At 41.2% G+C, this 22,163-nt stretch overlaps 1 protein-coding gene across 1 annotated transcript in view; it reads left to right on the top strand.

The window, feature by feature from the left end:
• The window catches only part of TNFRSF11A (TNF receptor superfamily member 11a), a 136,524-nt gene that overhangs the window by 77,629 nt on the left and 36,732 nt on the right, over positions 1–22,163 (top strand). The window contains exon 2 of the mRNA XM_077492059.1: positions 21,166–21,232. Within this exon, the coding sequence (XP_077348185.1) occupies positions 21,166–21,232 (67 nt within the window). The remainder of the gene's footprint in view (positions 1–21,165; positions 21,233–22,163) is intronic.

Here is a 22,163-nt window from a genome sequence, read left to right on the forward strand (position 1 = left end):
CATTTTGGAAAGTAGACACCCCAAGCTATTTACTGAGAGTCATGTTGTCTGAACGAAAAAAAAGAGATTGATCGGTGGGTATGCCCACCATTAGATACCTCCCTTCATCCACCCACTTCTAATGATGGACATACATGCACCATTTATATATGCCGAAGCATGGGGGCATCCTCCCGCAAAAAAGTTATGCCGCGTACATACGTTCAAACTTTTCCATGGGCAAGCCCCCTGTCGGAATTTTGACCGTATGTACGCGGCATTAGGAGCAAAATCACTCCTCCACCCCTTATGCCCCCATGCTTCGGCATATATGCTCTTTTTTAACTGTGGTGGTGAAATCACCGCCTACAGCACTGGAGTCACGGCTTTATGTATCGTGGGAGCAAACGCTGTTGCTGTCAAGATAAATAAATCCGCGCTGCAGCTGAATGGCGTACCTGCTAAGCAAATTATGGTTAACGTTAAAACAAAGTAACATCCCAGTAAAACCTTACCATACCATACCTGCAAAGCAATTGCCAAAAAAAACTGTAAAAAATAAAACATTTTTTAACACAACCTGTGCCTAAAATATATATATGCCGAAGCATGGGGGCATCCTCCCGCAAAAAAGTTATGCCGCGTACATACGTTCAAACTTTTCCATGGGCAAGCCCCCTGTCGGAATTTTGACCGTATGTACGCGGCATTAGGAGCAAAATCACTCCTCCACCCCTTATGCCCCCATGCTTCGGCATATATGCTCTTTTTTAACTGTGGTGGTGAAATCACCGCCTACAGCACTGGAGTCACGGCTTTATGTATCGTGGGAGCAAACGCTGTTGCTGTCAAGATAAATAAATCCGCGCTGCAGCTGAATGGCGTACCTGCTAAGCAAATTATGGTTAACGTTAAAACAAAGTAACATCCCAGTAAAACCTTACCATACCATACCTGCAAAGCAATTGCCAAAAAAAACAGTAAAAAATAAAACATTTTTTAACACAACCTGTGCCTAAAATATATATATGCCGAAGCATGGGGGCATCCTCCCGCAAAAAAGTTATGCTGCGTACATACGTTCAAACTTTTCCACGGGCAAGCCCTCCGTCGGAATTTTGACCGTATGTACGCGGCATTAGGAGCAAAATCGCTCCTCCACCCCTTATGCCCCCATGCTTCGGCATATATGCTCTTTTTTAACTGTGGTGGTGAAATCACCTCCTACAGCACTGGAGTCGCGGCTTTATGTATCGTGGGAGCAAACGCTGTTGCTGTCAAGATAAATAAATCCACGCTGCAGCTGAATGGCGTACCTGAAAACATGAAAAATGGTTAACAATAACACAGTAAACAGTAAAGTATAAAAAATTTGAGAGAAGAGAGAGAGAGAGAGAGAGAGAGAGAGAGAGAGAGAGAGAGAACAATAAAACGACAACTATTTTTGGTTTTTATATTTTATATTTTTTTTGGTTTTTTTATTTTACTTTTTTTTTTTTTTTTTTTTTTATACACTTTTTTTTGAACTGTAAACTGTAACTGTAACGGTTCGGGTCTCTCAAAATGCGATGGCATCTTGGGAGACCCTGTGTTAGTGTGCCTAGCCTGTGAAATGCTGTACCCTACGCTAATACTTCACTAGTGTGTGGTAGCGTTCAAAACACTCACCCTGACAAAGACCAGGCTGGCCAGGACAGCGTGGACAATAAGAACGGGTGTCACGCCTATATCCGCGCTTGCTACAGACACGACATCTTTTTTGGGGGGCTCGTTGGGTAGGGGTACTCGGGAGGACATAAGAATAATGCCTCTCATACAGCCGGCTTACTGCATTTGGTTGGGAATGGTGAGGTACAGAACCGTCTGGAAACAGAAGCTCTGTGACAACCTCTCTTTGGAAGAAAAGAAAGGTTAATGTTCCGCCTGAAGCTTTGTATAGCACAAAAGCATTCAGCAAAGCCAATTGAAATAAGTAAGCAGACACTTTTTTGTACCAGCGTCTGGTCTTACGGGAAGTTAGATACGGCGCTAACATCTGGTCATTGAGGTCCACCCCTCCCATATTTTTGTTATATTCGTGGACACAGAGGGGTTTCTCCACAATACCAGTCGCCGTAGAAATTTGGACCGTCGTGTCTGCATGAAGGGAGGTAAGAACGAAAACATTCTTATTATGCCTCCACTTCATAGCGAGCAAATTATTACACCGATAGCAGGCTCTCTCCCCCAGCCTAAGACGGGAATCTACAAGCCGCTGGGGAAAGCCCCGGCGATTAGGTCGCACGGTGCCACATGCTCCAATCTGATTATCAAATAAATGACTAAACAGTGGCACGCTGGTGTAATAGTTGTCCACGTACAAGTGGTACCCCTTTCCGAATAAGGGTGACACCAATTTCCACACTATCTTGCCAGCGCTTCCTATGTAATCAGGGCAGTTCTCCGGCTCTACGTAACTATCTTTACCCTCATAAACCATAAAGCTCCATGCATAGCCTGTGGCCCTGTCACAGCACTTATAGAGCTTGACCCCGTACCTGGTACGCTTGTTGGGAATGTACTGTTTGAATGACAAGCGACCAGTAAACTTAACCAGGGACTCATCAACGCAGACAACTTTTTGGGGAATAAACAAGTCTGCAAAACGTTGGTTGAAGTGGTTTATGAGGGGCCGAATTTTGTAGAGCCGATCGTATTCAGGGTCTCCACGTGGACGACAAAGTTCATTGTCACTGAAGTGCAAGAACCGCAAGATCTGCTCGTATCGTGCCCTGGGCATGGAGTTAGAGAACAGGGGCATGTGGTCAGCCGGATGCGTGGACCAATAAGCCCGCATCCGCATAAATTTGTGTGTGCCCATGTTGAGGGAAAGGCCCAGAAACGACTTAAATTCGGAAACCGTAACTGGTTTCCAATCTCTGGCAAGAGACGGCAACTGGGGATTAGCGGCGATGCGTTGACCAGCATATAAATTGGTTTGGTCCACAATAGATCTATAGAGATCTTCCGTGAGATACAGAGAATAAAAATCGAGTGGCGTAAAATCATCTGTATCCACCTGAATACCGGGTTGGGCAGTGAATGGGGGAAGTACGGGTTCTGCAGAAGTGGTGGGCACCCAATTGGGATAGGCGAATTCTGCAGGAAGGGCACTATGGGTACGACGGGCCTGTCTTTGTCTTCTTCTTCTTGGTGGCAGCGGGACACTACTTGTGCTTGCCACCTCGCCAGCTTGAACTGCACTTATGGGACTCGCCACGTCACCACGTGATACTGCAGTGCTGGATGTACGCCCAGGGTGTACTAGGCCGCTGGTGCTTGCCAGTTCACCAAAAGGATGAGCGGCGCTAGTACTGGCTCTATACTCCATACGAGGGACTTCCGGTTCCTGCACCTCAACAACATCAGAAAATCGGGGCCGGGTACGCCTGACAATAGCAGGGACCTCTTCTTCGTCGTCAGAGCTATCTGACATGGAGGCGCTGTCCTCTACAGGTTCGTATTCTGAGCCTGATTCTGACAGATCAGTGTCTTCCTCTTCACTATCTGTCATGCTCAGAAACGTGTAGGCCTCTTCACTAGTGTACCTTCGCTTTGCCATTTTGGGCTCTAAATTTAGGGGTACAGTAGTGAGACTCACAGGTAAAAAAGCACCTAGCCTGTCAGCGACTGTATAAAACGCTACCAAAAAAAACTGTTAGCGATCGCAGGGATCAGGCCTGACTCTGCGAACGCTGCAGTTATGTGTGTTGTGTTTTGTAAGTGACAGTGATCGATCGATACTGCACTTGGGTGGGCTGGGCTGGGCTGGGCTGGGCAGAGGGGCAAAACGCAGGTGCTAGCAGGTATCTGGGCTGATCCTGCTAACAATGCGTTTTTTTAGAACCCTAAATTGCTGGGCACGCTAGTATAGATCTGATCAGATCAGATATTGATCTGTTCGGATACTATACCACTAAGGGAGGTGTATGCTTTGCGCGTGGGTGTTAGCGGTGCTGGCACTAACCTAGCACTGCCTGGGGCGACGCAGACCCTTTCTGACCCTAAAACCAAATTTATATCACCCGCCGGGTGATCAGGGGGTTAAACCTTTATTAGGTAATAAATGGCGGGTGCCCTGATGCTATAAAAAGCGAACTACCAAACCAGCGTCACCCGTAACACTTATACGGTGATCACTGGTGAAAGGGTTAACTAAGGGCAATCAGGGGTTAAAACCTTTATTGGGTATTTATATGGGGGTACCTGAAGCTTTATAAAAAGCTGACGGGGAACCTAAATAACTAAATAACTAACTGGCTAACCAGCGTCACCAGTGACACTTATGCAGCGATCGCTGGTGAAAGGGTTAACTCTAGGGGCAATCAAAGGGTTAAAACCTTTATTAGGTTATATATCGGGGTACCTAACGGTATAAAAACCTGGCGTTGAACCTAAAAAAAAACTAGCTTCCTAGCGGGACCAGTGACACTATTGCAGCGATCAGAAAAACGATCGCTTAGTGACACTGGTAAAAGAGGGTGAAAGGGTTAACTGGGAGGGCAATCAAAGGGTTAAACCTTTATTAGGGGGGGGTAGGGGGCTACCCTGGACCTAAAGGGGCCTAACACTAGCTGCCCTGACACTTTTTACAGTCACAACTGACACTAAATGTAGTGATCAATAAATAAATGAACACTGCATTAGTGACACTGTGACTGGGGGGGGGCGGGGGGCCGATCGGGGGGGTGATCGGGGGGTGACTGGGGTGAAATGTGTGCCTGTGTGTACCTATGTGTCAGTGGACTGTTGGTGCACTTACTTGCGTCTTCACTCCTCGCTGTCCGGTTCAAAAAGACCGCCACGAGGAGTGTGACATCACTTCCTCCTCCTGTGTTTACATTTTCACAGGGGAGGAAGTTCGTCACTGGCCAGGAGCGATCGAGAGGGGATGGGCGGAAACCAACGGCCATCCCCTCATCGCCGATCGCTCCGGCACCGAAAGGGACCGCCGTATCTAGCGGGAGGGGGTCCGATCGGACCCCCCACCCGCTAGAAGGCAATCACGTACATTTACGTGATTCTGCCTGCCTGTGCCATTGTGTTGACGTACATTGGCAATACGGCGGTCCCGAAGTGGTTAAGATGGTAATTAAACTCACTTTGTGCCTTACCTGCATTCAATTAGCCTCAGAACCTGTGTAATTCATATGTGTTTGGGTTTGAAGGGATGAGGTGGCAACCCTAGGGGCAACAACATTTTCGGTCAGCAAAAAAAACTTCCATATCTCTCCCATGATATGGTTCATTGAAAAAAAAAAAAGTTACGTTACTTTCTTCTAATCTTACTGCTTGATTTTCTGCATCTGCACAACCTAAAATATAAATGTTTAAGACCCCTTTCACATTAAGACCAGTGCCTGAAAACTGTCTCCCATTCATTGTAATGAGTGTTTTCAGACACTTGGGCGGTGCCCCTGCCTACTGCAATGAATGGTCAGCGCCGTTAGAGGCTGAAAAGTGTGGCAAAAGTGCTCCCTACACAGCGGTAAAGCATCACTAAAACAAGCAGCCCTAGTGTGAAAGGGTCTAACGGTAGATTTTGTGCAGATGTTTTGAGTAGACTTTCCAATTTAACGCAGTATTAAACCCATTTATTATATTGAAGCTCATCAATTCTTGGATGTGATGGCTGTATTGGTTTTCATTTGTTATGCTTTCCTTCTTCTATTTTCATCTGGTAATCCAGTCAGCAAGTCTGTTGGTTTTTCACATCCAAAATCCTCCAGCAGAATGTATCAGTTTACATGAATGAGATAAACCTTTTATTTCTTTATTCATTCATGCAAAACATTTATCCCAAAAGGAAAAAAACTGTTTGCTGCAACTGCTTCTAAAGGCCCATACAAACGATCAGACGTTTTGACAACAAACATGCAAATTAGTTGTTTTAAGGCAACAGTACGCTCCATCGGACAAACGTTTTCGGTTTTCATTGGACTTTTGTTGGCTGTGCGAACAGACAACATTTTTGACAACATAAGTTCCGATGGAGCAAAGTCCAATCATGTGTACAGAAAACCATCGGACTTTACAAACACGCATGCTCAGAAACAATGCAAAAGATCAGACAACAATACAGAAGTTGACCAAAGGTGGTGGTAAAGAGCAGAAAAACCACGTGATTTGGTGAAAGTTGGCTGAAAAAGTCTGGTCGTGTGTATGCTTAACAAGTTCACGGGCAACGCCCTTTGTACAGAAATCCACGGGAAAGTTTGTACAAAGTCCGATCGTGTGTATGAGCTGGAGTTTGGCTTCAATTTGTTAGTGGTTTCAAATTTGCTAATACATTTAACCTTTCCCTTAAGCCTCATACACACGATCAGACTTTAAACAAACTTTCCCGTGGATTTCTGTAGACAGGGGTGTTGCTAGGTGGCAAAAAGACCAGAGGCTTCAGCCCGAAGTCTGAGCCTGGTAGCGGAGGATGTTACCTAGCTGAAGCACACTGACCTAGCTGAAACGCACTGACCTAGCTGATGCGTACTGACCTACCTGACATGCACTGACCTACCTGACATGCACTGACCTATCTGACATACACTGACCTACCTGACATACATGACATACACTGACCTACATGACACACACTGCCCTGACATACACTGACCTACCTGACACACAGTGACCTACCTGACATACACTGACCCACAGTGACGTGCACTGACCTACCTGACCAGACTTCAGGTGATGTGACCTTCTCCTGCAGCTCAGCCGTAGTGTGCGGCCCATCACAGCAGAGTGGACAGCAGGCACTCCAGGCAGGCAGAGCCAGAACAGGACAAGAGAGGAAATCCGCCTGCCCGAGTGCTGAGTGGGGATCTTCTCGCAGTGATGCGGTGCAGCGGCCACATTGTAATTCCCACCTTCTGGAGCCTGCAGCGCCTATGATGGTGCTGACCAGTGGGACGTCCATCATAGGCGCTGCAGGATCCAGAAGGCGGGACCTGCTATGTCACTCAGCCACGCTCAGAGTGAGATTGGTCCCTGCTGGGGCTCAGGGCTAATAATATATTTGTGCATGCCCGAGACCTGGGGCTTTTTGGGGACCCACTCGGGGCTCCAGCCCCCCTCCTGTTGCCACCGGGTGCAGACCTGTTCACCTGGGTGCCAGTGCCTCCACCAGAGAGATAACCATGAAGGGCTGGTGTGCAGGAACCTGAGCTGTGTACTGTGTGTACAGAGGCAGAGGACTGAGCAATTGAGAGCTCTTTTCACTGTGTATGCTGTTCTTTATCAATGCGGTGTATCTCAGGTTAACTTGGTTCAGTATTAATATGGTTTAGAATACCTGTTATAACATTGCCTAGTATTCATGTCAAATACTTTATTGTAATTTAATGGATTCTTTACCCGTTCATGGATTCTGGCTTACTGCCATTTATGTTGTATTTTTTTAAATTTTCAATCTGCTAGCCTGGTGTTCACTTTCTATATGGCAATATTTATGGGTAGTGTTCTAATACCTGAACTAATATACTGTAGGTCCTTGAAGTGAAGGGAACTCACTGCTCCAGGTGAGAAGGATAAGCTTAATGGAACCCGTGGGTGAGTGCTAGCCCCGGCTCGCCTCCGTAAGCAATATCAAAAGAAGAAGTGGCTGCACATCATAGTTCATTCCAAATGCTTTTATTAAGAAATCCCAAGGTGACACCAACAATTTGCATGGTAGACGCGTTTCACACAACAAAGATGTGCTTAATCATTACCTAACATAATATAGGTCCTTGCAATATACTGTGTCAGGATGGTGAAAAAAGGAGGAGAGCTTGTGTCTAGAAAGTTAAAGTATCTGGGCTTAGCTTGGGGGACGTGAAGGCCTCTGTGAGGCTTCTTGTTCAGAGAAAGCCAGAGTATTTTCACCTATGTAGAGCCCACCAGGATAGCTGGATACAGAGAAGAAACTTGGAATAAATAACCACTGTTACTCAGCCATGAAAGTTGGGTAAGATTTAAAGAAAAACTACTGGTGGATGTTGAACTGTCAAGTACAATGTTTTATTACATAAAGAAAAAGCTCAAGTTGACATTGGCCTGAGTGTATTGTTTTTGAAAGGGAAGGCTAAGCCTACACCAGAGGAGCAAAGACTTTGACGGGTTTTGGTCAGGAAATGAGTGGTGGCTTAGCAGAAGAGGGTCACCCTGCCTGAAAGGGAAAAGAAGGTTCACCCTGTAGTGCCAAGCAGCTGGTAACCTGTAACCTCCAGGTCATGTGGGCCTGGAGTTTCAGCAGGACCCCTTGCAAACTAATTCTGGAATTACCATAAGCTGAGAAGTAGTGAACCGGAGCAGTGGTTTCGTTTAGCTTTGGACAATGGAAGGAGAAATAGACACGGAAGGAGGGAAGGGAGCGTGCACGAAGTTTAGCTTTTGTGTTCACATTTATTAAAGTTAGCGTTCCCCTCCGACCAGTGTCTGGAGCTGGCTCTTGATGCAGGCATGTCTTGCACAGATCACGTGGTATAGTTACCAAAGGAACAATAGCGAAAGCTTGGTTACTACAAAACTATGCAGGGTAAAAAGACAGAAGTAAAAAACACCATGGCTTTTTCTATCTTGTACAGATTGCCTAGGTTTATGGGGATGTATATCATCTCCTTTATCACCCTATAAAGCAGTCTGTGAATCCCGTCAGCCAGAGGGTAGTCTAATTAATTTACAATAGACATCCGTCTGGGGTTGTAGTCCTCTTGAACCAAACCAATGCATAAACATGCATGGAAAGAATCTCAAAAAGATGTTCATCAGCGAGGACAAGCCAGGTATAACAAGATTTTATTAAAGCTTTTGCACACACATGTGTATACAAAAATTGCTGATAAATATCCCTCAATAAATTCAAACCTATTAAAATTAAGTCTAGGTCTTAGTATGACACTGGTGTCTCTTCTCTTTGTATCAGCATGCACCACATCCATTCCATCTACACATATATTAGTTTTCTCTAGAGAAATACCCACAATGGCCATGTGAGATTTGATGGAAAAATATATATGTATGTATCAAAAAAGGGGCGATACTGTAAATAATTTCCTCCAAGATGAGATTAATGTATTGCCTAACTCCACTAGGACAGACATTAAAGGAAAGTCATTATCCATTGATTCCATAGATTTCCATTTCAAATGCCAAGTAACCATACAACAATATATCAATATTCTGGCAGGGGCATAGTAAAGTCCTGACTGGTACTTCAGATAGCACACCTCTACCCAGCAGAAGTAACAAATAGAGAGATTTAACAGGGAAACAAACAGATACTTAGGATTAAAGCAATCATTTCATTTAGATAGTGTTTGATACAGCTCACCATTTGATGTCCTGTTATACTGTGTTCCTTTTTGCTCATTCGTATTTGTTTCTGCTTACAAATAAGTCCACATCTCATGTGGGTAGTGGCCTGAATGTCGAATCAGAACAAATGTCCGTGCACATAGGATCAAATTGCTGACCTATATTGTCGATACTTGTATACTGGTCATCATATGCAGTCACTTGGTGGTAATTATATTGATATGTCCATTCCTAGAATGCTTGCCAGTTTGTCCATCACCTCAGTGCAGTCATGTAGTGGAGTTTGGATGAAAAAAGGTATAGCGCTATAGAAGTTTTCAGAATACCGGTGTTCATCTTCCATACAGCATGATGCTGTTTCAATTGCTTACTAGTTTCACCTGTCACCCAGGCTTCCTCAGATGCAGGGGCCTAGATTTATAAACTGGTTGAACACTGAACAAAGGTACACATTTTGGGCAGGTATTTTGAACTGTAAATTTAGCTGTTTGCCTCCTGAACACCTCTCGAATGCATACTTATAAATACTATACAAAAAATTAACAGTGCTAAAAAATAGATAAATTGATAAAATGTCATGCTATAGGCAGATTCTCCACATTAAATTCCCATGGGTCTTTTAAGGAAATATTTTGTAAACCATATTAATTAAATCATCGATCTTTATTTAAAACATAAAAAAAACATACAACTATATAATGGCTTGTACATTGTATGTATACAAAAATGCAACAACTCTATGTTTTGAAAATTCTTCTTCATCGGTAGAAGGGTGCGACATATCTACAATAAAATTGCAAATTAAAATACAGTAATAGTTTGACAAGATATATAACACATCATGACAAGCATAGTACAAATACAATATAAGTGTATGCAATAGTAAACCAGCCAATCATTAAAACCCTCTGGCGCATGAAAATATCTTTCCATCTTCAACTGTCAGTAGGCCAAGCAGTACCTGCCCAGAGAGGGACAAGCATACACTGAGACCACAGGAATTACTGCTAAGGAGGCAAAAATGCGTAGAAAAATAGAAAATAATAATAAACGGGCCAGCTAATAAAATATGTAGAAAGTTTCTAAAGCTAATTTATGGAGAACAGCCACTGCAGTAAAAGGAAGACCCATCAAAAATGTATAATACAGCACCTAAATAAATTAATCATATAAGACTACATAGTTGGAATTTGTCCCCAAGTAGAGGGGGGTATCATAATATAATCATGCACCCTTTGAATTATAGGATATAAGTAACATATTTGTCTCAGATTCCTGGTATGCAATGCCACCCGCCAGTTTGCGTGGTAATGTCACCACAAATTGACTCTATTGTCATTACAATGTCCCAATTGTAATGAATGGTGTTTTATTTCTCCATACCTCCAAATTTAAAGGCCTCTAGAAAGGGCTTGAAGCTTACCACTTAATTTAAGCTGGGAGGGATGATGGCATTTAAATAATGAATCCACATAATTTCCTGCTGGAGAAGGGACTTACTAATGTCCTCTCCCCTGGAACTGGGATGGACCCTGTTAAGCAAAAAAAACTTGACTGACATGGCAACATGTCGTCCCACTGGTAAATCCAAATTTCCTTTTTTTCAACTTTGAATGTGTCTGTACATATGTTACTAAAAATTCTAACTTCATCTTACCAATGTAGAAGGAACCACAATCACATAGAATTAAATATACCACTTTTGGGGTTCTGCAGTTTGCAAAAGGTACCAGTCTTTATCTTTTCCTATTGGATAACATGACCTGCTTGTTCACTTCCATATATCCACAATATGGGACTCCTGGGTAAAAACCTATTTGCCTGCAGATTTTGACCCTCTTTTCTTTGTGATGAGTTTTGTATATTTATGTGAAGTGTTTGATGAGGCTTTTTTTTTTTACCTTGCACCTGTACAGTTTCATCCCCTTTCCTACTCGTTCCTCTCCTCTGCCTACTACACTGCTTTTTGGAAGGCACGTGCACTGTGCCAGAAAGACGACTCAGTACTGAGTGTCACATGGATGAGCCCTGGGAAATAATTACCGGAATGATAAAGTAATGAATTAAATAATTTTATTGAAAAATATCAATTATTAAAAATACAGCAAATCCATACCTGACACTATGAAGAAACATAAGGGTCTGGGGACAAAGACAGACAACAAATACACATAAAACAACAATAGATACCACCCAAGAAATTCATCAAATAGTACTGAAAAATACAAATTGCGGTAAACCGCATCACCACCGAGCCTAATGAAATATAAGAAGGCAACGGCCGTTGCAATTTCAGAGTGCTGGTATGAAAGGGTATAGCAATATATATGACAGTCCGTGATTGAAATACAGGGCACTATGACAAACTCAGTCCAAGGGATTGGAGAAAAGTGAAGACACAACTGGGTAATCAAGACATCTATATAGGTAAGACTTTCAAACGCTCCCTTTTCTGATTTGGTTGTTGAATTAAACTATAAACTAACTTTAGCACAGGAAGAAGGACTTTTATCTAAAAGAGAACTAAATTACCTCCGGATTTCTGCATATAACATTCCAGTCCTCTATATTATTCCTAAACTTCACAAAGATCTACAAAACCCCCCAGGGAGACCTATAGTGTCTGCAGTTAATGGACCCCTTGAAAGTGTGAGTCAATATGTTGATGGTCTTCTTAAAACAATGGTTCCTGCTTTTGCATCATATGTAAGAGATATAAAAGATGTCCTCAACAAATTGAGGGACATTAAAGTTGAGGATAAATGGGTCCGGCATTGACGTTGAGTCACTTTATGCATCGATCCCCCATTTCTGGGGTCAAAAAGCTGTTGAGTTTTTCTTAGAGAAATATTTTCCTGAGATAGCACATCAAAATGAATTTGTACTTGACCTTTTGAACTTTGTTCTCAATAACAACTATTTTGAGTTCAATGATGTGTATTACCAAAAGGTAATACAGGCGCCCTCATATGTATGCCTACATTTGGGTATGTGGGAGTAGTCTGGGGTTTATACGTTAGGATCATTCAATGGATTTGTGATGACATGGATATGTTATATTGATGATGTCCTGATGGTCTGGAAGGGAACCTAGACTGCTCTAAATGAGTTAATTTGGGAACACACATAATATTAAACTTGCATACGGTTTTGATTTGGTATAGGTTCTTTTTCTTGACCTCAGGAACACCAAGAAGTATGACCTTTTGGTCACTTCAACGTTTTGAAAACCCACAGCCACTAATATTCTACTTAGAGCAGATAGCTTTCATACCAAATCTCTGGTAAAGGGCATCCCTATGGGGCAGTTTCTCCGTATTCTGAGAAACTGTTCAAGCGATGTGAAATTGAAAAAGGAGGCCCATGACATGTATGCTAGGTTTAGGGAGAGAGGCTATAGCCATAAAGTACTTAGAGCAGCAAAGAGAGCAAAGAGGCTAGATAGATCTTCCCTAATAGAACTATCCTCTCCCCCCATGCCCCCATCTGTTCAGGCCACACAATATGGACCAGTAAGATTTATTACCCAGTTTGGTTCACAGTGGTCAAAGGTCAGGGACATTCTCGAAAGGTATTGGTCAGTTTTGTCTCACTGTCCCACTTTATCTGGGATAGTTGGTGATTAGCCACGTATAACTGCTCGGAGAGCTCCAAATTTCTCAGACATGCTCACTCAGTCTGAATATATCAGGTCATCAGATGACTCCTGGCTTATGTTTTTTTCAAGATCAAAAGGGATGTTCCCCTGTGGACACTGTCAGATTTGCCATTATGTCTAGCATACCGAGATGTTCACCAATGCAGACAATATGCAAAACTATAGGATTAAAAGCCTTATTAATTGTGCTACTGCCAAAGTAATCTATAGTATACAGTGTCCCTATGATAAGATTTATATAGGTAAGAAAAAGCATCAGTTACGCATCTATATTGGTGAGCATCCCAGGACATGGGAGCCAAAAAGTCCATTAGCTCAGAATTTCCTTTTACACCATCAGTCCAAACCCGATGGGCTGAGGGTTAAGGGAATTTATGCTCTGAGAGAAGGGAGAAGGTGATTTTGATAGAGTTCTTCTTAAAAAATAAAAAAAAAGTATATATAAATTAAATGTTATGATTCAAAATGGATTTAACAGAGAATTTAATCTTCAAGTTTTTCTGGAACAGTGATTTTCCCTAATATTTTTGTTTCTTTTTGGAATTATTCTTTGGAAGTATTTATGGAAATATGTTTAGTAAATGTATATGTCTTAAATATATATATATATATATATTCTAATATCTTCAATCCTTTCTCTCTTTTCTGTGTGTGTGTGTGTGTGTGTGTATATATATATATATATATATATATATATATATATATATATATAATACATATTTAGGTCCCTACACAATTTATGTTAGAGAATGGCGACTTGGGGCATTGAGCTTTTCTCTAAATAGCCATTTGTCTGAATAGATTATGCTGTGTGTGCACTACTATAATTTATAATATATTCATTTATTTGTTTAATGTTTATAAATTTTTGTATATTTTTTTCACATTTTTTACTTACATTTTTCTTTGGAGATGCTGCAGTCATTATGATGTTTTTATACCCTAGGGGTTAATATGGTTAGAAAATAGTGTGTTGGTCTAGGTTAAACACATGTTTATATTTGATTCACTTGTGAGTTAATTGAAGCTGAGTTGAAATTTTGTTTATTTAAACTGGCCTCAGGGGGCGCTAGTCATGATGAAACTGGGGTTTCCCAGTGAAACGCGTTGACGTGAGTCCCTGCATCACCACCTCGCTGGTTAGCCAGTCCATGGTTTTGGCTGTGTCTTCTACATAGCGCTTCATCGCTACTTACCATTTGTGACTTCTAGAGTCAGCATGAGCCTATACAGCTATGAAGAGAACCTTTGGTAATCCATGAAAGTTCAGATCAGCTGTTCACATTTGCGCTGCACAGTGCTACTTTCACAAGTTCTACACAGACAGTGAGTAATTGATTTGCCTGTATTATCAAGGTCTGTTGATAAATTTGTTAAATTCTAACTTTGAACTTTATCATTGTCCGGGAATGGACTATTATTCATTAATTTGTTCCAGCTGAATACTTTGGCTAATTGCAACAGCTCTTTTGACCATTCGTTCATATACCTGGATCACATTTTAGTCTGTGGACATATAGCTCTCATCATCATCTATAGCCCAGTTGACTTTACTTGATCTGCAATTGCAGATGGCTCCCTGCCTTCATCTCCCCCTTTTCTCCAATCCCTTGGACTGACTTTGTCATATTGCCCTGTATTTCAACCATGGACTGTCATATATATTGCTATACCCTTTCATACTACCACTCTGAAATTGCAATGGCCGTTGCCTTCTTATACAATTCATTAGGCTCGGTGGTGATGTGGTTTACCGCAATTTGTATTTATAGTACTATTTGATGAATTTCTTGGGTGGTGTGTATAGTTGTTTTATGTGTGTTTGTTGTCTGTCCCTTATGTTTACTCCTAGTGTCAGGTGTAGATTTGCTGTATTTTTAATAATTGATATTTTTTCAATAAAATGATTTAATTCATTACTTTATCAGTCCAGTAATTATTTCCCAGGGCTCATCCATGTGACAGTACTGAGTCGTATTTCTGACACAGTGCACACTCCTTCATATGCCTTTTTGTCACAGAGTCCCCCCCAATATTAGTGTGTGGAACAATACTGGCCGGTATATCAATGTACCATATTTTATTGGTTCCCACTTCTCCCTTTTTTTGTTATACACTGCTTTTTAGGCCTGGACCTGTTCTGGAACTCTTTGTAGTCCCTACTGCTAGGCATTTTGAGATGTTGACTACAATTCACAATATGAAACAACATCTTTATCATGCCCGCTGGGCCTCCTGATTGTACTTGAAGCCTGTTGCTGCTCATATGGTTTACCTGTTCTCTGTTACTTGCATATCTTTTTATTGTTTATTCTTGTACTGTATACTATATCTGACTTTTCAATGTTTAACTGAACAAAAACTTTTAGGCCTCATGCACACAGACGTTTTTACAGCCGCTTTTTTGAGCTTTTTTTGCAGCTTAAAAACGGCTGTCCATGTTAGTCTATGGCTTCATGCCCACCTAGGCGTTTTTGAGCTGCAAATGGCATAAGCGTTTTTAAGCTGTAAAAAAAACCCAGGACCAGTGCGTTCCGTGGCGTGGAGCTAGAGCTGTAAAAACGCGAATCGCGGGAAAACGCGCATAAACGCCAATGCAAAACGCGGTAAAAATCAAGTTTTTAACGACGATTTTTCCAGGCGTCGGAGCTAGCTTTGCAGCCAGTTTTTTAAAACGTCCGTGTGCATGAGCACTTAAACAGAATTTAGCTGTTTACTTAGACTTCCAGTGTAAGCCATGTTTCCTTTTCATTATAGAAAAAGTAGCAACTCTTTAATAAAACAAGTACCAAAATGAAAATTCATACCTACTAAAAGGAGAAATTGTGATATTTTCCAGTATTCTGGCCTTTTATATGCAAACTTACTCTAAACTCATGCCTAGAGTATGCAAAAGTGTATTTCTCACACTCTTGAAAAATTTCTTTATGTGTTTGCAGTCCACATTTTTTTTGTATCAGATAACAGTCATTTCTAACTAAGAGACAGTGTGTACTTAGTATTAATCTGCACTGCGTAAGTAAACCATTGGCAGACAGCTTTGGGTAGAGAACTGCATTATACTGAACTGTATAAATTCAAGTTTTTGTTTACTTAGCTGTGGATTTGAGCAGTTCTGTACATGACAAATATTTCTAAATCATGAGTGCATGAATTGGATTGCTCTAAAAACCACTACATTCCTGTAAAAATCTTCATGAATACCAATGTTACAATATACAGCAAAAGTATGATTATTTTTTTTTTTCTTTTAAAGCTGTACTTTTTTATATTCTAAAGCAACTCTTGGCAAAATGCTTTGGGGTTGATTGTGCACTTTGCAAAATGCAGTTGCCCGAGAGCTATGTAAATGAGCAGAAGCTCTGCTGACTTCCATCATCCAATCACGTGCAAGCAAAAATGCATTTTTTTTATTTTCCTTGCATGTGATTGGGTACTCTGTGCAAAGTGAAGCCTTGCGTCATTTACTAAGCTTTGGAGCAATTGCACTTGCAGAAGGCAACTCCACTTTGCAAAGTGCACAGTCTATTTGCCTTTAGTAAATCAACCCCATTATCTAGACCCCAGAGGGGCAACTTGGGAGAATGATGTCATTAGTCTGCTGCAGGCAAAAGGAACCTATACTTAGACTCTCTCCCTAGCGTAACTGATGCAAAGATGCTGATTTCTGTCAGACATGTGTATACATAGCCCACAACAAGCAACATGACTTATATGATTGTGTCATGTAACGGAATGATTTTAGTTAAGGAAGTAGGTGCTGACTGTGGATGGTGCTTGCCTTTTGGAAGTAAGAAAAAAAAAATTATGTTCTGTTCTGTCCCAGAGACAGAACAAGAAGAGAGTGGAAATCTGTTTAAATTGAAAACAAATTCCCTTTTAGGGCCTTGCACATGGGCGGCTGAGCCTGTTCAACATACATGTTGGCGTCTTTCCCAAGCCTGGGCAGCCCAGGTGCAGCAATAGCCTCCCGTAAACACAAATGGCTGTGCATTGCTGCACTTGGACAAATGGCAGTGCTATCATAGACACGAGTACAGCGCAAACACGTTAAAGAAAAACAAAACAAAAAAAACAAAAAAAACAGGCAGACTCAATGGACTACTCTTTTTTTTCTCCTGTCATTTTTCTATGTTTTTTTGTAGGCTTCATACATGTTGTTACGATAGCGCGCTGTTTACCCCAGTACAGCAGCGCACAGACATTCATGTCTATGGGAAGCCCAGGTAGGGCAAACATGCCATAATTTACGTTGAATGGGCTCAGTTGCCCATGTGCAAGGACCTTTAGATAGTTGTCATTAGAGCAGGTGTCCCATTTTAAAGTTTTCCTGTCAACTCTTGTTCCAGTGACAACTGTTAAAATTTGGATATAATCATGACAATGATCACTGGGGCAGACAGGCTAAATCTGTCTTGCACACAATAACAACAGCAATAAAAATCTGAGATACACTTTAGTTCCCATGATGAATGTCCATTCCAATACATGCACATCAAAACCTGTTATATCATATATGGCAGCTGTGTTCATGAACATGAATATGTGTGTGCATTGGTTAATGTGTGTGTAAGCAACTATATTAATGTGTATGTTTGGTTATCATTGGATAAGCTTTCCTGTGCATTCTTCCTAAGGTATGTGTATATATGTATATATATATATATATATATATATATATATATATATACTGTATATTACGCTGTATGTGTGTGTGATATATATACACACACACACACACATTTAATGACTAGTACTGAACAGTAATGTCTGCTTGTGCAGTGACTGCATTTGAGCATAAGATAAATGACACATAGTACCCTTCGATTTTTTTTTTTTCCACATCCGTGGAATTGTATCCCCCATTACATCAAGAGCCCCTCCCCCTTAATAAATTGTTGTATGATCTATGTACAGAAGTGGGCCCTAAGCACATTCCCACAGCACCAAGGTTTGTACATAAAATTCTGTGTATGCAATGCTACAGAAGACTGAGAGACTGCTGACAGAAATTGGTCAGCGAAAGCAGATATTATACAGGTTCTGCAGAAGACAGTAGAGATTTGAGATTGATATGAAAAAAGCTACATATCACTGCCCTCAGGGTAGGGTGACCAGAAGTCCACATGGTGTCTGGGGGCAGTCCCCAGACTGAGGACGCTATCTCCGGTCTGAGTTTGTCCCCGGGCTGGATTGGATTAGAATTTTGCTGCCCCATCGCTCTTTCCAAGTTTTTTCTCCAACTTATCTTCTTAACATTTGGTAATCATATCCCAATAAATTCTAAGTAGTATAGTTTTTTATCTCATGGATGAAATCTGAGAAATAACGTATATATTATACAATCATTCCATACACATATTAAAAAAAAACTGGTCAACTTACCTTAGAGCCCCTCTACAAGTCAACACTGTCACATTTGTGCCATCTTAATCAGTTCTGTTTGCACATTTGATATTCCACACAGCAAGATCCATTATTTAAAAAAACAAAAAAAAACATAAAAGAAGAAAAAATGATACAGAACAGAGAAAATTTAAGAAATGTGAAAGAAATAAACCAAACTGTTTACCTGGAAAAGGCAATTATTATTTTTCCTTACTGACAGCTTTGTTTCTGGCAGTGCAGTTACTATAGAACTCTGCAGCAGCCATCAATTTTTGCAGTGTATATGACATGAAAGAGAGCTTTCTCTAACCTTCAGCACAAACTTTTCCAGGCTTTCCCTACATAATTGGTCAAATGATGTAGAGCCACAGAAGTACTTTTTTTGCTGTTCCAGACACCCCATCATGTACAGAGCCCTGAAGGCTGGTAGGACCGTGACCTAATGAGCACAGAAGCACCATCAGGACATATAACCCACCAGAGGGCCTTATGGTTGGGTACCAGGGCTGGATAGGCACTAGGAAGTGATAATATTTTCCACTATTATTATTATTATTATTCATGATTTATATAGTGCCAACAGTTTACGCAGCACTTGACAATGTATAGGGGGGACAACACAATTACAGTACAATACAAAAAAGGAACAGGAGGGCCCTGCTCGTAGAGATTACATTCTAAAGGGAGGGGGTGGTGGTACAAAAGGTAATAGCTGTGACTACTGACATAATCAGTTTGTGCCTGCTATAATATGGACAGTATCAACACATGTGTAACCTTCACATTTTTTCTCTATGCATGAGGAGATTTCCAGTACATATGAAGTCACAAAAAATACTTGTGGGGCCCCCAAATACTTTACCACTGTTCCACAGGGAGCTTCACAACTTTCCCAAACTGCCCTTACTCCTTCCCCTTCATGTGCACAGAAAAAATCCCACAAAGAAGCCATTTCTCATGACTGCCATTGCCAATAATTGACAGCCTCTCCTTAGGAATTCATGCAGGGGAGGAGGGAAGTAAGGAAAAGATAACTGTTAGAAAATGGCAGTCATCCTAAAGGGCAACAAGATTTATCCAGGAAGAAGAGTATGCAAGATAATGTTAGTTGGTTGAACTAGATTATTTTTTTTTTACCTGACTTGCTGTATGAGGGAGATTTACTAAAATTAGAGAGTACAAATTCTGGTGCAGTTCTGCATAGAAACCAATAAGCTTCCAGGTTTTATTGTCAGAGTTTAATTGAATAAGCGGAGGTTAGAAGCTGGTGGGCTACTGTGCAGAGCTGCACCAGATTTTGCACTCTGGTTTTAGTAAATCAACCCCTATGTCTATATAGAACGTACATTTCAACCTCATAAGAACTAGTCTTAGGCAATGCTCCTAACTAAAGTTAGAGCTAATCCTATGTAGAGTTTTTAAAAAAATTTTTTTGTGTATAATAAGAACTAAATTGTAGGAGTTTGGCTGGTGAAAGCTGATGCTGATGAGAAGAGGGCAGGTACACAATAGTTTTATCTATCCCTCGGCATGGTACATTTAGCTGTCATTCTTTGACATTGCTCACGTTTATTGGTAGACCCCATGCCAAGTAGAATTTCGAAGAGCAACACAAGAACTTAAGTATACTAGTCTGGCTGGTGAAAGCGGAAACTGAACAAAAGAGGGCAAGTATACAGTTGCTTTATCTCCCCTAATCATGGGACTTTTCCCTGCAATTTTTAGACATTGCTCCCATCTGGGGGGCAATTTTCAAAATACACCTACATTTGTGTATGACAAGAGCTAAAAAGTATGATCCAGGCTGGAGAAGGCTGATATTGAACAGAACATGGTACGTACATGAACAGTGTTATCCACCCCAAGCAAAGGATTTTTCCTAGTCACAACCACTAAAATGGTAATATAATTTTTAATAAGTCCTCTGTGTACCTTTCACTTAACAAAGAACAGATCACAATTAAAGGTTACTTTGCCCATAAAAGCAGTGGTGTGGTTTATTTGATAAACTGCCCCTAAGTATTTATGCCTATTAGGTGGACTTCCCAACTGGTAGGACTGCGGCTGAGCACAGATGCACCATCTTGATATATAATTCATCAGAGAGCTGCAGATAGTCATCAAGAAACTCCAAAGAGGATAGTAGTTTTAAAAGAAGAAATATGTACCATTGGGTAGGCATATTTTGTGTGTAAGCATAAGATCAGTGACTTGAAATAGAACCAAGGCCAGATTATGGACATTCAAATATTTATATATTCTAGTATTCTAGTATTCTAATATACACAGTATTCTAGTTTACACAATCTCACTGACCTCTGTAGCTGATCACTTCTTTTTTCAGTTGAATTGTTTTTGGTACCCTCTCCCATCAGTGACAAGGCAGCATTGTTATCTCAAATGTAAACACAGAGAAGGTTCACTGGAAAAGGGGGAAAGCACAGTGCTGAGACTCAACTTGAAGGACTTTACCTATTGGCAATGTAACTCTCAAATTATATTTAGCTTATAATAGCTCCAGGCTCCCTCAGATTCCTAGCAACAAACATTCCTGCCAAGGGTGGCATTCAAGTAGAGCCAGCAACTCTGTTGTTCTACTTAAATCAAGGTTCTTCCTCTTTCTAGAGAGTATGTTCCCAGTTATGTGTGGTTGATAGCAGACAGAGGAAGCTTAGTACAGCTTTAAATGTGTAGTACATCAATGTGAGTGTAAAAGTTGCAGACCATACTACATATTGCTTTCATACACAGGAACTTTTTCAGATTAAATTGATAAGCTCTATTTTCTTCTCTTATATCTATTTCAGACTCCTTACTGTGACCCAGAAAAACAGTATGCACATTCAGGAAAATGCTGCAGTAAATGCAAACCAGGTTTGTCTTCTTTTTATAATGACTTTTTGTAGGAGAATTTTGCTATAATTTTCATTGCGACCCATTTTCCTGCTTCAGAAAAGTTACCTTCCTTTCCCCTGGCCATGCCTCATCTGACCCCCATAGACTCCTGTGAGCCTGTCTCCTGAGCATCTCCTCTACTGGGAGATGGCCCAAAGAGTCTATGGGGATTGATTGTGCAGACATAGCAAGGGAAAGAAGATTTTGGCCAGAAGCTGTGAAGATTCCTGTGGGCTGTTTCCATTCAATTCTGATAAATATACTTTAATTTGAGCAGAGGCCAAAGGGAGAATTTTACTTTCCCCTTTTATGTGAATAATAAACTTTGAAAAAGCACTACTGATACAACATCTGAAGTGAGATATTTCCTTAATCTTGACGAGTTTTCCTCGGATCTACCAATCGCAGCAGTGCGCATGCGCAAGGTACATCCCTAATCTATTTTGAAAACTCGTCAACTGCCAGGGGTTTCTGTTATTCTGTCAGGTGCATGGGCAGTAGAGCCAACTGGTCGAAATCTTCTGCTGGAGAGTTACTGGAAGTGACGTAGCTGAAGATTTTGACGAGTTGCCCATTTTGACAATTTGATCTGTGAGCGATTCAGCATCTGATAAATGTGATCCCAGTGGTAAATTTGACCCCCCTCCCACAACTTCCCGGTCATTCCCAGGTTTACTGGAGCCGTCAGTAAACCTGGAAGCGATCCAATGTCTAGTCAGGAAGTCGAGTGAGGGCAAGATGGCTCCCACTTGGCTCTGTGCCCTTGGAGGACTGGAGCGACCTCTGACATCACGTCTGGTTCTCAAACATAAAGAAATAATTTATTATCAGGGTCCAAAAAAAAAATGTTCTTTTTTCCTTTTGCTTTTAAAGGTAAACGAGAGGGTCTTGCCTATCTTGCTTGTTTCTA

This window comes from Lithobates pipiens, unplaced genomic scaffold (genome assembly GCF_037356315.1).
Source record: "Lithobates pipiens isolate NorthernLeopardFrog02 unplaced genomic scaffold, aLitPip1_a1.2 Scaffold_19, whole genome shotgun sequence".
NCBI lineage: Eukaryota > Metazoa > Chordata > Amphibia > Anura > Ranidae > Lithobates > Lithobates pipiens.